Source organism: Myotis nattereri (assembly GCF_964212035.1).
Source record: "Myotis nattereri genome assembly, chromosome: 10".
Lineage (NCBI taxonomy): Eukaryota > Metazoa > Chordata > Mammalia > Chiroptera > Vespertilionidae > Myotis > Myotis nattereri.
In genome coordinates this window covers 56,173,837-56,189,395 of record NC_138085.1, presented here as the reverse complement: position 1 = coordinate 56,189,395, position 15,559 = coordinate 56,173,837, and the positions used below count along the sequence as shown (strand labels likewise).

At 34.3% G+C, this 15,559-nt stretch overlaps 1 protein-coding gene across 1 annotated transcript in view; it reads right to left on the bottom strand.

Moving 5' to 3' along the window:
- NRXN1 (neurexin 1) overlaps positions 1-15,559 on the bottom strand; it is a 1,005,506-nt gene that overhangs the window by 884,765 nt on the left and 105,182 nt on the right. The window contains exons 3-4 of the mRNA XM_081100745.1: positions 5,233-5,250; positions 2,003-2,038 (exon numbers count right to left, since the gene is read on the bottom strand). Coding sequence (XP_080956871.1) covers positions 2,003-2,038; positions 5,233-5,250 — 54 coding nt within the window. The remainder of the gene's footprint in view (positions 1-2,002; positions 2,039-5,232; positions 5,251-15,559) is intronic.

Genomic DNA, 15,559 nt, shown 5'->3' with positions numbered 1-15,559 from the left:
GTTGCTGGAAGGTTAAAATGAGATCAAATTATATTATTAAAAAACCGGTTGACCAAAACACAAACTGCAATAAGCATATGTTGTTTTTTTATAAACTCAGAGTATCCAAACAACATGTGTTTCTAAAGCTCTACTTTACACATTTAACACATCGATACCATTTCCTCCTTATTGCTCAGCTCATGTTCAGGTGCTTGTTTAGGCAGAAAAGTGTCCCTGCTAGATGACACAAACGTGAAGCTGCAGAACTGGGGGCTTTGGTCCCAATTCACCGGATTAGGATTCAGAGCATAAGAAAGACACAGAGAATTCAAGGATAAGATACATTCCTGTGCTGAAAATAACCAGGGAAAAACACACAAATGCAAACAAAACAAAACAAAATGTAAGTGTCCCCCCCCACACACACACAAAACTGGAGACCAAGGGTGCATTCACTGATCCATTGTTTAAAGTGTTTAGTTTAAAGGTGATGATACATATCTGTCACAGCTGCCTACCATGGGCCTCCTTTCAATGAAAACACTAAACACAGTGTGGATGGTTCTAAATGGTGAGTTACACATGCTTTTCAATTTGGCACCAATGCTGTCAAAGAGTACACATGCCTGACTTACCAAGTGATGCAGGGATGGGAGCCTGGTGGACAACGTTCTCAAACAGAGTTAGTATGCACAGAAAAAGAACAGGCTTATCTTGCTCCTTTCTTTCTCTCTTTCAGAGCACTGCTTTTCCCCGGGATATCATGAAGTTAATGTGCACATATGACCTCTAGCAGACAGCATGGTGATGAGCGGGGCCATTTCAATGCTGCGCATGCTCAGACTTACATCCCAAGGCAGAATGGCAGGGGTAGGTGGGCTCCAGAGTTAAAAGTTTGAGGATGGTATATTTATGGTGACTACACACAGCATTTAATTGCCATTGAATGACACTGCAAAGACTGATGCCGAAACCTGTAGCTAATTTTTAAATACACTAATTATATAAGCAGCTGACAAAAAAAAAATCACACTAAAGAGCAAGAGAAACAAAGAGTGAAACATTTTGATGGATTTTCTCTTACCTTAAGTTCATAAAATATTCATTAACACTCATACCTACCTCCCAGTGCCCATTACTAATACCAAAAGGTGCAAATACATTTGCATAACTTAGACACACTGTAATTCATACAGGCGATATTAAGTAGAAATAAAAGAGTGTAATACCTTTACTTTTACCTATTGATTTGATGAAATGGTTCCATGAAGAAAGGGTTTCCATACAAAGAGAATAAAGAGGAGAGAAATAACAATAAGAATTATGAATATATGCAAATGCACTACTCTTTGAAAATTAATCAAGAAAGCATAAGTAAGGGTTTAAAAACAAATGGAAATACAATCAGTATACGTTGACAATCCTGCCTTTTTTTAAAAGGCAGTACATGCAAGGAAATTGGAAAGCCCATGCTTACTTTAAAATATTACACAAAGAGGAGATACATAACAACTGCAAGTAAAAGAAGTATTGATTCTGTGGAGCACTAGACTCAGCATTCTAGAAGCCAGAAGCCAAAGATGTCTGCATGTTCCCAAACTGCCATGCACTGGGTGAAAAATGGACTCTTTTTGGTACACGAGGTTAAACTGAATATCCCCTTTCAAATATTAATTTGTGACGGTTCTTGTTTTTTCTTTACTATAACTACCCTTAAAATTGCATATGCTGATAAGTGTATGGAATCTTTCAATCACAAGTCCTTATGTCTCATTTATTTTCAGATATTACAGTGCAAAGAATGAACAAAAACAAAAAAAGTCAAAGAAGTCAAAGGAGCAAACCACAAATCAAACCAACATATAAAGAGAATAACACATGAAAAAAAAATGTGAACAAAAGTATGTATTTAATTTGCAGCCAGACAATTTGCAAGCATTTGCCCATCCTTTGCAGGGATGGTGTGAAAGCAGCTACGAAACAAGGAAACACGGGAAGCAGAGTGGAAAAGGAGCAGAGCCCATACCTTGGTCGCCCATCATCAGGTGCGCCAGACCTTGAAGGGAAACAAGAGCACAGTCAGCAATAAACAAGGGAGCATGGGAAGGCGGGGTTGTCACAGGGACAAAAATGTTCAGTGACAGACATCTTGTTTCCTATGAGACATGTCTGTATCACAGAAGCAAATCAAAAAGCATTCTTTCAACCCCTGGTTGGAATGCTTTGGGGCAAAGAGTTACAGAACTGTAGTTTAAACACTGGCATATGCTGCACTGTGTATTTCTTCTATGTATCAGTTGGAACAATGAAGAGCATAACAGCATGACTTAAAATCCAACCAATCCCTTACGTATTGAATCTCCCCTTTACGCCCCGCGATGAGACTGTTTTGAACACAGCCTCCACAGGGCTTGTCAGACTTCGGTGATGCAGTTATATTTGTAAAAACCCAAAGGAATACCTGAAATATGGGCTGGGTCTGATCTTTTTCCCCTCATCAGTAAATGAGAAGTTTCATAATTAAATGAAAAGAAAAAAAATCTTAGTCACACTGAAATGATAATGCAGAAATGTCTCCTTGTCTGACACATGTGGCGACTAACTAAGCTTGTTCAAATACAAAGATCATTAGACATGCAATTGCAAAGTTAGAATTTACTATTAAGAAACAATGCATTAGGTTTAAATAGGCTCAATTAGCTTTCCATGGAGAACAAATTATTTATCATTTTACTTAAACATAACTTACATACTAAACTATGAGTTAATGTAAGTGATATACAAATACATATAAGAAACAATTTCATTAAGGATGTTTTCTGAAAGAGTACTGAATTCCCTTCATTTAAATTATTTATTATCTATTACTTGACAATTAACTTCAGAGTGAAGATCTTCTTTTCTAAAGAATATTACTAATATTCTTTTAAAAATATATTTTACTACCCAAGTAGACACTTTTTAAGGAATGGCATAATTACTAGTTTTTGTTCTAAATTCAGGAGTAAAGCTACTCTTCAATCCATGTATATTAAAAAACACGGGGAAATGTTACATTATAGTATGCATACAATTTCTATAACATTTATATTCCCTTTCCTTGTGTTATTTTAAATATATTTGAGACTTTACTTGAGATACATAACATTATGCATTACTTGCATCATTATTAAAATAATCTGTTATTTCCTTAAAATTTTGTGGATATTAAAAATTCCTTCGGGCACACACAATTAAAATCATCATATAATTATATGAAAATTATTAAACATAGTTTAAGGTTTCTGTAATCCAGCCTCTTTTTGCATTTTCTAAATGATTTTAAAAAGAAAATATAATCATACAGACAGATTAAAAAGTTTATGATCAGTTGGTGATTCGTGATTATTTCATATGCCTAGAAATAGTGGCTTATCTGTTCAAGTGATGTAATTGTTTCATTTAATTTCACTTTTAAAACTACTATACATATTTACTAATAACAGCTTATAACATTGGGTAGACTAAATCAGGGAATTATCCCTGTATCAGATGTAACTTTTACAAAATATATTAGACAGCTCTAATGGTTTTTAATACGACCCTAGTAAGGATGAAAATAGATTTCTAAAGCATTCACATTCCTCATGCTAGATTTCCTACTTCTAAGGGAACTCCACTATATTACCAAAGTTAATTTATAAATAGGTAGGTTAAAATTATGATTAAGTAAACTTATTATAATAGTGATGGACCGACATTCTGAAAATTTTGTCAAAAATGTTCATGGGATGATTGTGTGTGAAGAGAGAGGCATTCATGCTTATTCAGCTGGTTTTAAAGCCCATTGGAATGCAATTGGATTTAGGGGAAAAAGAACGAAAACATGAAACTTTACAGGATGATTAAGGAAATGCAAAAGAAGTTTAAAAAGATACTGAGAAAAACTTTCCATCTTAATTAACATGCACAATATAAATGAGACTGGTTTTTGAAAAATATCAGGCCTATCAAGTGCATGCTCACATGCTATTACAATTATAGTAGAGAAAAACGGGAGCCTTATGCAGAGCCAGCACTTGGGAAAATCATCATTGAGGATTTCTTTTGAAGTTTTAATCTCTTAAACAATAAAATAGACATGTTCAGCAACCAAGCAACTGTACTTTACATGAACGAATCACAAACAATATGCTGTAACTTGCTACTGATCAACTTCATATTACCATGAATTGTTCTTTATTTGAAACATCAAATCTTAGTAACTTTATTATTTATCTATAACATTTGATGAGGACTTTCTTTCTAAAACAAATATTTATTATTTTTACAGAATGATTTTATTTCGAAATATTGCAGCAAAATGAAATATGCTAAATGTTTGCCTCTGACGTGTAGATATTGGTTAATTGTTTATGCAAAAACTTTTAATACTATAATTATATAATTTGATAGAATACCATCTTTCCTTATGGAATTCTAAGCTCTACCTAGTTTTTTTTGAATTTTTATAATGAAGAGATTTGTTTGACAGCACACTGACAAACGCGTTTAAGTTCTTTGAAAGTAGAATGCTGAAATATGCTGAATTTATTGGATTCAATAGAAAAATACATATACCTTTGTCAAAATTTCTTGAGAGATAATGTTTTAAAAACTTGAATAAATATTGTAATTTTACTTAACAGACACAGAATATTACAAACATACTTACCATTAATCATGGTGGGGTGCTGTATGCTCTCATTGCCATTGGCCAAAGGCTTATTTTTTAATCTAAATATATGCCTCTTACTTACAGTCAGTACTTTATTGTGTGTTTTTATTAATCATTTCATTTAAAACTAAACCAATGGGCTTGAGATGATGTGATGCTAAACAATTCCAAAAGAAAAAAAAATCATTTTGATCAAGAAAAAAATGGAGAAAGGATCATGCACTATGTTCTGAAACTGCAAATAAATACTTTCTCATTTAATATTTTTTTAAAATGGATTGCATTATTTTTCCATACAGAACACTGCAATTACGTATTCTAATATGGACTGCTGAAATCCATCAAGGATTGGCATCAAGGGTGAAGGCGTTTCATATACGCGGGGTGCCCGGGGTACAGGGTATGAGTGTTCTATATGAAAAGTGATGCACAATCCACAAATCAACAAATGCTCAAAAGGATGTTCAACTTACCGTCTAAATTTGAGATGTACTCTGTTAATGCTAAGAAATAAAAGGCAAATGAGAGTTGAAAAAAGAGTGAAAAGCACCCACCTTCCACATTGTTGTCTTCTGAAAGCACATGACAAGGAGGGAGAAAAAAAGGAAAAACATTCATTAAGCAGCATGCAGACTGGACCTTGCCTTTGCATGTCTTCCTCATGCAAGGCACCAACACAACATGCAGTGCTCCATGGCTACCGTCCAAAGGGGAAAACAAAACCATGGGAAGCAGGTTCTCTCCCACTGGCAGCATTTAAAAAATATGACCAAATTTCAGTAATACTGGTATTTCCTGAACAAGGAGTTTTAAAGTCTTTCACTGCCTTGTGTAAAGCAAACATTCTTACATGTTGCTGGCACCGTTTTCCTAGGCAATAACTTTTAAAGCTTTTTTTATACCATCCTTAAAGATTCTATTTCTAAATTCTCATTTAGACTTCGATGAAAGAAAAATAAACATGAAGTCTCATTTAAAGATATTCCAGTTCTACTAAATATATAATCAATTTTCTATCAAGGCCTTTAAGTATTTCTAATACTTCACTTTTTTTCCTTAAAGAAACACAACATAAATACTCAACTAAAGACTACAATTTATTTGACTTATTTTTCGTGTTCATATTTTATTGCAAATGATGATAGTTTATTGTAACTATGAAAATGCTTTTAAATGTTAAGTGGAAAAAGTAATCATTGCAAGAGAAGTCCATTTGGCAATGTCCATTAGGCAAAGTTTATCAAGATTTATTTACTTTGTATTTCTGTTTAGGGTGTGAATGTGAACAGAGTTAAGATAAAGATAATATTTGATAAACTTTTCCTTATGTTTCCATATATCTATATAATAATTACATATTTCATATATTTACTTAAATAAATTTCCACATATGGATAATCAAATTTGTATATGTATTTCTACAATTAATCAATACAAGTGAATAGGATTTACACTATTGTTAGTATGCACTGGAGAATTTACCAACTATTTGAGACACAGGCCTTGGCATCCAGGTAGGAAATGTAAGGGAAAACTGTCTTATGGGACTAGGGAGAGAAAAAGGTTTCAATAGCCATCAAAATTTCTCCAATAATAAAGTATGTCCATGTTGAAATTCCTAGGCTCATTCTTAAATTTCATTTAATTAGCTATACTTTTTTTAAAGTGCTCATTTGATCAAAAGTGTTTTATAAACAAAACAATAGCAAGTGTAAAAATGAGAGAATACAACTAAAAGTGAATCATTTCATAAGTTTCAGCAAATAACATTTTAATGGTTAAAGTTATTAATGATTTAAAAATCACCAATTTTGTTTAAATTGTATTAGCTGAAAACTGAAATGTCAACAGAGGCACATTTACTCATATGGTCTTACTATATAGTAGAAATAGCTAGTGGAGAAATGTGGACAATAACATCTATACAAAATATGTGCTTTGCCATAGTTGATTTTTGAAAGCCATTTTAAAAATGAAAGCAATACTGTATATGTGATAGTCATACACTGGGAGGGTTTAGTTTCCAATCTACCAAATAAGAAATTAGACTGAGTTTGTTACTTTTCAATGGCAACTCAGACATGACATGAACACAAATATTAAAGTTTTATTTTATTGATTCCAATGTGAAATCATACAAAGACGTAGATTCTTTTGATATTTAAGATACATTTTGATTTTATACTAACTGCCCTTGAAATTCTATTCCACATTTAAGGTGATTATTTTAATAAGACTTTAATATGTAGAGTAATAACAAAATCAGGGAGCTTAAAAGAGCCAAGTGCTAGGAAGGTCTAGCAATTACTACAGCACTATTTATAATTTCTGTAAACAAAAAGTTGGCAAATATGGCTGTGAGTAGTACAATCCCAGAAAGAGATTTTGGTTAAGTGCTGCATGAAAATCTAATAGGAAAATAAAATAAACAAGTAAATAAAACAGGCCCAGGCTTGACACCAATTTGTAAAATGTGCTGAATAGGATACCAGGGAAAGAAGTTCTGCTAACAAAATAAAGGTCACCGATTTGCTCCCAGAAAGTAAAGTCATTTCACTGTTAACGAAGGCCCAGGACCACAGCTGGTGCCACTAAACCCACCCCACCTTCAAGCATTTTTCTGAGATCTTATTCATAAGGAAAACAAGGCTGACCAATGGGACTCTTCCTATGCAAATCCAAGTCATGCCCAATGTGTAAACAAATCCTGACCTGACCAAGTTCAGAAAAATGTTCTATGTCAGAAGACTTGAATTAAAAAAAAAAAAAATCAAAGTACTAGAGTAAAAGGAAGGGTGAAATGTTAACTTCCCCCCAAAAAAAAAAAAAAAGTAAAACTGGCTGGGGACAGGCTTGCCCTGAGTCTCCATATATTTCCAGATTCAGTCATAGGATAAAAACAAAACAAACACCACCTTATTTTTACCTGGTTCATGCTATTCTATGCCTTTAGTATCCATTTGTTGGTTTTACTAGTAGTTCATTTGTCTGTTAAGCTAAATATGATCCCATATTATTTCAGAATTTGGAAATAGTGATAAATGGTGGTAGCGCTTCGTGTTTATAATCATTCTCCAGGTATTTTTCCCTTTCCTTTTTCCTATTTGGCTTTTGGACTAAACAAAGAATATCTATTTTAAAAGAATCGTTTTTCTTATCACTTCAACTTTTGCTTTCTCTGTGTATCCTTATGCAATCAAATACTATTTTGGTTTTTTTGCAGCAACACAGAGGTGATGAAATTGGCATGCCACGATGTAAAGATAATTTAGGGTAACATAGAAAGCAGTCCATCCGGCCTTACCTGTAGGGAAAAGCTCAGGTTTGCAGAAAACCCTGGCTTCTTAATTCTGCTCACCTAATGCTGCTGTGTGCAAGAAGTGAGTCTTTTAATAATCAATGTTGCTAAAAAGATCACACTCTTTTCTTTCTTTTGATTGTGAAGAAAAAAAAAAGAATACAAAACCAGGAAAAAGATACCTTAAGTTTTATTTTTCTTTCAGATAAGACATTCTTCCTTCACAAATGGGAATTAGGCACATCAATCATGTTATGAATGATGGTGGTGTGCTGACATGAGGGGAAGCTGCAGACTGTTAAATTGTATGCTTTTAAATTACTTCAAAAGAGCATCTCCATAAAAATGTTTCCTTTCGCCCCCAGCCTATAAGAATGCAAGGGCAGTTCTTTAATTTATCATGTCAGCGTTCTTTGGACATAATCTTAATTACATATATAGAAAAGAGAAATGAATAGGAAAACAAATGTGCTTGTTTCAATACAAAGAAAGTAAAAATGCAATCATGAACAGTGGCTAAATTAAAAATTTGAGTACAATATCCCACATCACTCTTTTTTTTGTATATTCAGTGTTTAGGTTTAGCTATATAAAGAAGTTCATCTAAATGTACAAGCAGTAGTCAACTTATGTGCTATATTTTACATTTTAAAAATGGCCAAAAGAAGTTTGCCCCCTCTTGGGCTTTCCTTCTCTTCTTTGGTTTCCTTCCTTCTCAGCTAGTTGCCTTCATTTTCTTTGGCTCTCCTTTTCCTCCAACAAAAAATGCCACTACAGCAGGTGGCTTCCCTCCCAGATCCATGCCAGTCACAGTAAAGTACATACTATAGCAAAACTGATGGCGGTGCTAGCCAGCAGCAGAAGGGATGCAGAATAAGATGTTATTTCCTTCTTCCATGCATTGGGCTGGCCAGCTTCTATCTCTGCCTTTCTAGCCCCTCACATTACGTTTCAAGACATTAGCCAGCCTTTATTTTGGAGATTAAATGCCAGTGTGGCAGAGTCTGGTTCCCCTGGTAGCACAGGATGGAGCTTTGTTTTATGTTCTTTTTCTTTTGGTGTCAGCAGTGAAAGCCTTTAGAAAACCTCAATGGTCTAGGAAGGCTTCAAGGACGGGGATGTGGAGGAATCATTGAGGCTGTGGATTTGTACAGCAGTCAGGGGGAGGAAGAGAAATGCTGGCTAGAACCAGGAGAAGGTTCCACAGAAAAAGAAGCATAAAGGTGCATCACAGAGATCTCAGGAAAGAAGGAGCTACTTTTTCCCTCTCTCTTTACTGCTCCGGAGTGAAAGGAGTGGTATCTCTAAATCAGCTTGCGGCAGAAGAGATATTCCTGACACCACAGTGGGAACTAAAAAACACTTCCCTAGGTACATCAGGGGCAATGCCTGACTATACTTTTGGTACAATACTGAAGCAAGTATATTATAGAATTAGCTAGAGGCCAGATGCACGAAGGTCGTGCAAGAGGCGGCCTTCCTTCCCCCGGCTGCCGGCACTGGCTTCCCTCTGGCACCCAGGACCTGGGCTTCCCTCCAGCTTCGTCTGGAAGGTCGTCTTGAAGGACCTCTGGTCTAATTAGCATAATATGCTTTTATTATTATACATGAGTCCTTTGTGAAGTGGTTTAAAAAGTTTACCTTGCCTCAGAGTGTTGTTTCCATGGGAAACTATAATAAGGATTTCAATTTATGAATTCAAAGAGCTTTTGGAATAAATAGCACTTTCATAAGTTGGAGACTGCCTGTTTTTCTGCTTCACACAGGAGCCAGTTTTGTTACAAAGAAGTTTATGGTATTCGATTCAAAATGCTCTATCTTGTTAATAGAGAAAAGGAGGGAGAGAGAGAGAAGGGCAGGTGGGCTAATTACATGGCCGATTCTCACAGGGTTTTAGCTGTTCAGTGGACCTGATGGCATTTTATAGTTACCGACCAACATATTAAATATATTAGTATATTAAGTGGCTCGCATAAACTATATTGTATACAATTTCAAACTTTCTTTTCATGAGGGGCTATTACGAGGATGTTTGCTTGGCTTTTATAGCCTCCATTGTTCCTTACATCTAATTTGAGAGGTAACATTTACATATTCATTTCAATGGCTGGACTTAGGACCCCTCCACTTAACATTGACATAAAAATTGTGGCAATCACAGCCCACACTGTGTGTGCTCATGTCACATTTCTTTTAAAGTTTTTTTTTTCCCCCAATTGAATTTTAGAGAGAGAGGAAGTGAGAAACATCCATGTGAGAGCAAAACATCACTTGGCTGCCTCCTGCACTTCCCCTTTTGCGGATTGAGTCTGAAGCCCCGGCATATGCCCTGAATGGGAATCGAACCAGCAACCTTTCATTTCATGGGATGATGCCCAACCAACAAGGACACACTGGCCAGTGCTCATGTCACTTTCTGCTACTATTTTAATTGCTTAGTGAGAAATAAACATTTCCTGACATGAAATTGACAAAAACCATCAAGCAGGATGTTAACATGTACTTCCCACCCATGTTCAATCTCTACTACATAACTCGCCAAAGAAAACCAATTCAGTAGAGTAAAGCTTCCTTTCTAAGCGTTTGAAGTCATCATATATTAGAACAGTGATGGCGAACCTATGACACACGTGTCAGAGGTGACACGCGAACTCATTTTTTTGGTTGATTTTTCTTTGTTAAGTGGCATTTAAATATATAAAATAAATATCAAAAATATAAGTCTTTGTTTTACTATGGCTGCAAATATCAAAAAATTTCTATATATGACATGGCACCAGAGTTAAGTTAGGGTTTTTCGAAATGCTGACACACTGAGCTCAAAAGGTTCACCATCACTGTATTAGAAAGTAGATCAGGAAAGCTCTTTGATTGCAGTGAGGAGAATAAATTTAAATACACCCTGTCTACTCAACCTATTACCTGTTCTAAAGTTTACGTGGATGTGACTTTCCTTATGAGAAAAATGAATAGGACCCATTCTTTTCTGTGTTTTACCAAGAGAGAATATTACACAATGTATCCTAGGTTCTCCAACATTAAGATGTAGAGCAGAGATTTTTTTAAATATATATTTTTATTGATTTCAGAGAGGAAGGGAGAGGGAGAGAGAGAGGCAGAAACATCAATGATGAGAGAGAATCATTGATCAGCTATCTCCTGCATGGTCCCTACTAGTGAACAAGCCAGCAATCTGGGCATGTGCCGTGACCTGGAATTGAACCACTGTTCAATAGGCTGATGCTTAATCACTGAGACACTAGCTGTGCCAGAGATTTTTTTTTTTTTGACTTTCAAATACTTCTGAATTTAGTAATCTATACTTAGAATCTCAAATCAGTCCAAAACGAACTTATTGATTTGTTCTGAAAAAAATAAAAATAAAAAAACATTTTGTCATTAAATTAGGGAACATTGCATAAAAATATGACTAAGTAAACCATATTGTAAAAAGAAGAACTAAATTTAGAGCCTAACAAATTAGATTTGTATTACTGAACAGAAAATGGTTCATAAAATGTAAAAAATTGACCTGCCAATTATATATATACTAGAGGCCCAGTGCACTGGTGGAGTCCCTCGGCCTGGCCTGTGTGGATCGGCTGAAACTGGCAGTCTGACATCCCCTGCGGGGTCCTGGAGTGCGAGAGGGCACTCTGCAAAGTTGCTGTAACTTGGCAGCTCCTGCATTGAGCATCTGCCCCCTGGTGGTCAGTGCACATCATAGCTACTGGCCAGTCAGCAGGTCACTTAGGCTTTTATACATATAGTTAATTTAATGTAAAGATTTAAGAAGTCACTAACATTTTGAAGGAAATGCACAGGTTTTGTCTTGTAAGTTTTTTGAGGTTTTATTTTTCTTAGTAAATTAGATAGTATGTTAAAATTTTCCAGAAAGCTCTCAGGGTTGACTAAAATGTCACCCTAATGAACCAACTAGTAATCTTTTACAGTGCAGGATATTTCAATATGAGAAAGATTGTCAGAAATAATTCATTGGTTTCTCCAAAGACTGAAATCTTTTATTCTAATACCACCTGAGGTTGAAACATATGAAATTACTATTTGCAGATAAAAACTGTTTAAGTATTAATAATTTAATATGGTTAAATTTAATATTGTGAGTTGGTGGTTTTCCTAGAAACTGTGCTAATTTTTGCCACCTAAATACAATGCAGTGGTATCAAGTTATTCCAAAGTTTTATTTCATTCTTTAGAATCAATCATTGGAAAGCAAAATATAATCAGAGTGGATGAAATTTTCACAATATGTTTTATAAAATGTTACAATGATCTAAAGTAACTTATTGCACATGTTCAAGAGAAATTATAATTTTAAAAAAATACTAAGACTTGGGTAGTCTCACCACTTAAAATATACTTTCATGCCCAACCAGCATGGCTCAATGGTTAAGTGTTGACCTATGAACTACTAGGAGGTCATGGTTTGATTCCCAATCAGGGCACATGCCCGGGGTTGTGGGCTTGATCTCCAGTGGGGCAGGCGGGGGCATGAAGGAGGCAGCCAATCAATGGTTCTCTCTCATCATTAATGCTTCTATCTCTCCCTCTCCCTAATAAATAAAAATATATTTTTAAAAAAATTTACTTTCATGAGTGTCATATAGTTTCTTTCTTTTTTTTTTTTTTAATCCTCATCCAAGGATATTTTTCCATTGATTTTTAGAAAGAGTGGAATGGAGGCAGGGACACAGAAAGAGAAAGAAACATCGATGAGAGAGAGGGACAGGGACTGTTTGCCTCCTGCTCCTGCCCTGTCTAGGGTGAAGGATCGAATCTGCAACCCAGGTACATGCCATGCCCTTGACCAGGAATGGAACCTGGGAACCTTCAGTGCATGGGCTGACGCTCTATGCCCTGAACCACACCAGGCAGGGCTATCTTATATAATCTTTGTTATCTTATCTGTTAACTCACTGTGACTGGGTGACTTGACCCAGATAGAAACTAGAAGAGTGTACAAAAAGTATTTCTAAGGCTTCTATCCAAGTCTGTGTAGCTTTCAAAGATTGTTTTAAAAAGAAAATTAACATGAAAGATTTGGAAAATATAGGGTAATGCTGGAGTGACTACTAAGGCTGTGTTATGCTTCTGCAACTACTGTTAAAATGTGTCTACTATTACTTTTTAAAAGGTAACCTAGTAAAAGAGTAAGAATAAGAAGACTCTATATTTGATTCTTGATTCTGTTGCAAGAAGGCAGAAATCTTTCAATTGCATGTATATGTTGATTCTATAAAGTCAAAGAAAACATAATAGTTTCTTTTATTGAAAAAAAAATACCTCAACACTCTTCTTCCCTGTAGCATTAGAATAAATTACTTCCAAAGAAAAAAAGTTTATAAAATCTTTGTCCTACTTTAACAGTATAAAAGCATGTTCAGGTTAGTAAATGCATTTTCCAATGGGCATTCTAACCACTAGAAATAAAAGAGAGAATTATTCTGCAAATTTATTGCTCTTTAAAATTTAAAGGAAAGTATTCGTTTCATTCACAGCACATTACATTTTGTTTCCCATTTAAAATATCTGAAACAAAAAGGCACTTTCATTACAAGTCAAATATTTGAAAGGTTAGGCAATATAACATGAATTTGTCACATAAAGTGTATTTGCCTTTTATTTTAGTTATAAAATGAAAATCTGATGAAAACATTACTTTTATTCTTTTTACATACTTGCTGTATAGTGAATCTCCTGGAAACTAAGCAACAAGTTCTAATCTTCTAAAATCTGAACAAATAAATAAGTAGGAAGAAAAACTAAATACATTTAACTCATTTTCTTTTTTAAAAGTTTTATGTTATAGGCTAAGAAAAAAATAGTTTGTTCATAGGTACAAGAAATTCTATATCTTTGAAGATTTCCTATGTGTAAATGTTTGGGCTAATGACTAGTACTTAATTAGGCCCATAGAAATGCAAACCCATGTTAAGGAGGGAGCCATGAGCTTGAATAATCTCTCCTTTATCCGTTCCAATTTACTAATCCATAAAATCAAATAACCACAAAACAAACTTTTAAGGTAGCCTTATAATTCCCCATCTTATTTTTCCTGAAATGGTAGGAAAACATACTGAAAGATAAAGAGAAATTTCTTTCTTGGACCCTTAAAAAGCATACTGAAATGTTAAGGCCATCATTTAAAGCAATTCATTTTATTTTAAAAATTGAATAACATGACTATGATGTAACTATCGCTTGACATTTGTGTAAACTGGTTTCTGATTACAAAAAGTATGCATTCTTTTCACCCCAAACAACTGTCACGCTAAAGATTTAAACTTCAAAATAATCTCATCCAGTTAAAATTCATTACGCGCTTTAGAATCATGCCTATACAAAGATACTGTGGCCACATCAATTCATGAACTCCATCCCAAACATCAACACAAGCATGTGTGTCATATCTTTCACATACACACACACACACACACACACACACACACTCAGCCATTCAGTACTTACTTTCATGAACAAACTTAAACTTAGGTATTTTTCTCAATATAAAGTATTTTCTTCTCTAAAATTAACATGATAGAATAGGAAAACTATTTACAACAAATTCTTTGATAATGTAATCAACAGGAACATAACTACAGTTGACCTTTGGAACAACAAGGGTTTGAATATAATGTTTTTTAATAAGTACTGTAAATTTATTTTATTTTAGAATTTTCTAAATAGCATATTTTTCTAGTTTATTATAAAAATACAGTATATGATACATATAAATTACACAATACGTTAATTGTTTATGTTATACCTGGTTTTTGACTGAATGGTGGGATGGTGCCCCAACCCCCACTTTGTTCAAGGGTCAACTGTAATATTTTCCTTCATAAATATTTATCTAGTGATAGTAAGTATTGAGAAAATCATAAACTTCTCTTTATCTTTCCCTTTCTCATTAATTTAATTGTATGTCCTAATTAGAAAAGAAGCATTTTTTAACTGCACTAAAATATTTGCCAAAAGACACATATGAAATGTCAAAATCAATTACAAGAGAATAAAATTTAAAAAGTATTTCCTCAGTTGCACTTTCCAAATTCCACATTCTGAATAGCCACACATGGCCACTGGCTACCAGATTGCACATCACCAATTACAACCATTTCCATCATCCCAGAAAGTCCTATTGGGCAGTACTCTTTAAACTAGTAATCACTTCTCTGGCTATCTCTTTTACTATAAAGCAGTTCCTCTGATGTGTATATTCCTTGTTACTTTTATTCATAAAACGAAATAATTAAAATTCATCATGATATTTTAAAAAGAAAACCTAAGTTTAGATTAGATTTGGTTTGGCATTTGTGTGGTATGGAGGACTGTGTGATATTTCCATTTTAACTTTAAAATAAAAACAAAAATTGGGACAGAGCCCTAATAAAGTTTTTGTTTTTTTCATATTAAAATGTCTTTGAATAATTCAAACTCTGGTTAATTATTACTCTTTTCACCATATGTCCTGTCCTTTAAACCTCACCAATAATGATGAGAAAATGTTAAATATGTTTTGGTTCTTAAGTAAATTAAATAAGCAATGTAATATAATTCTT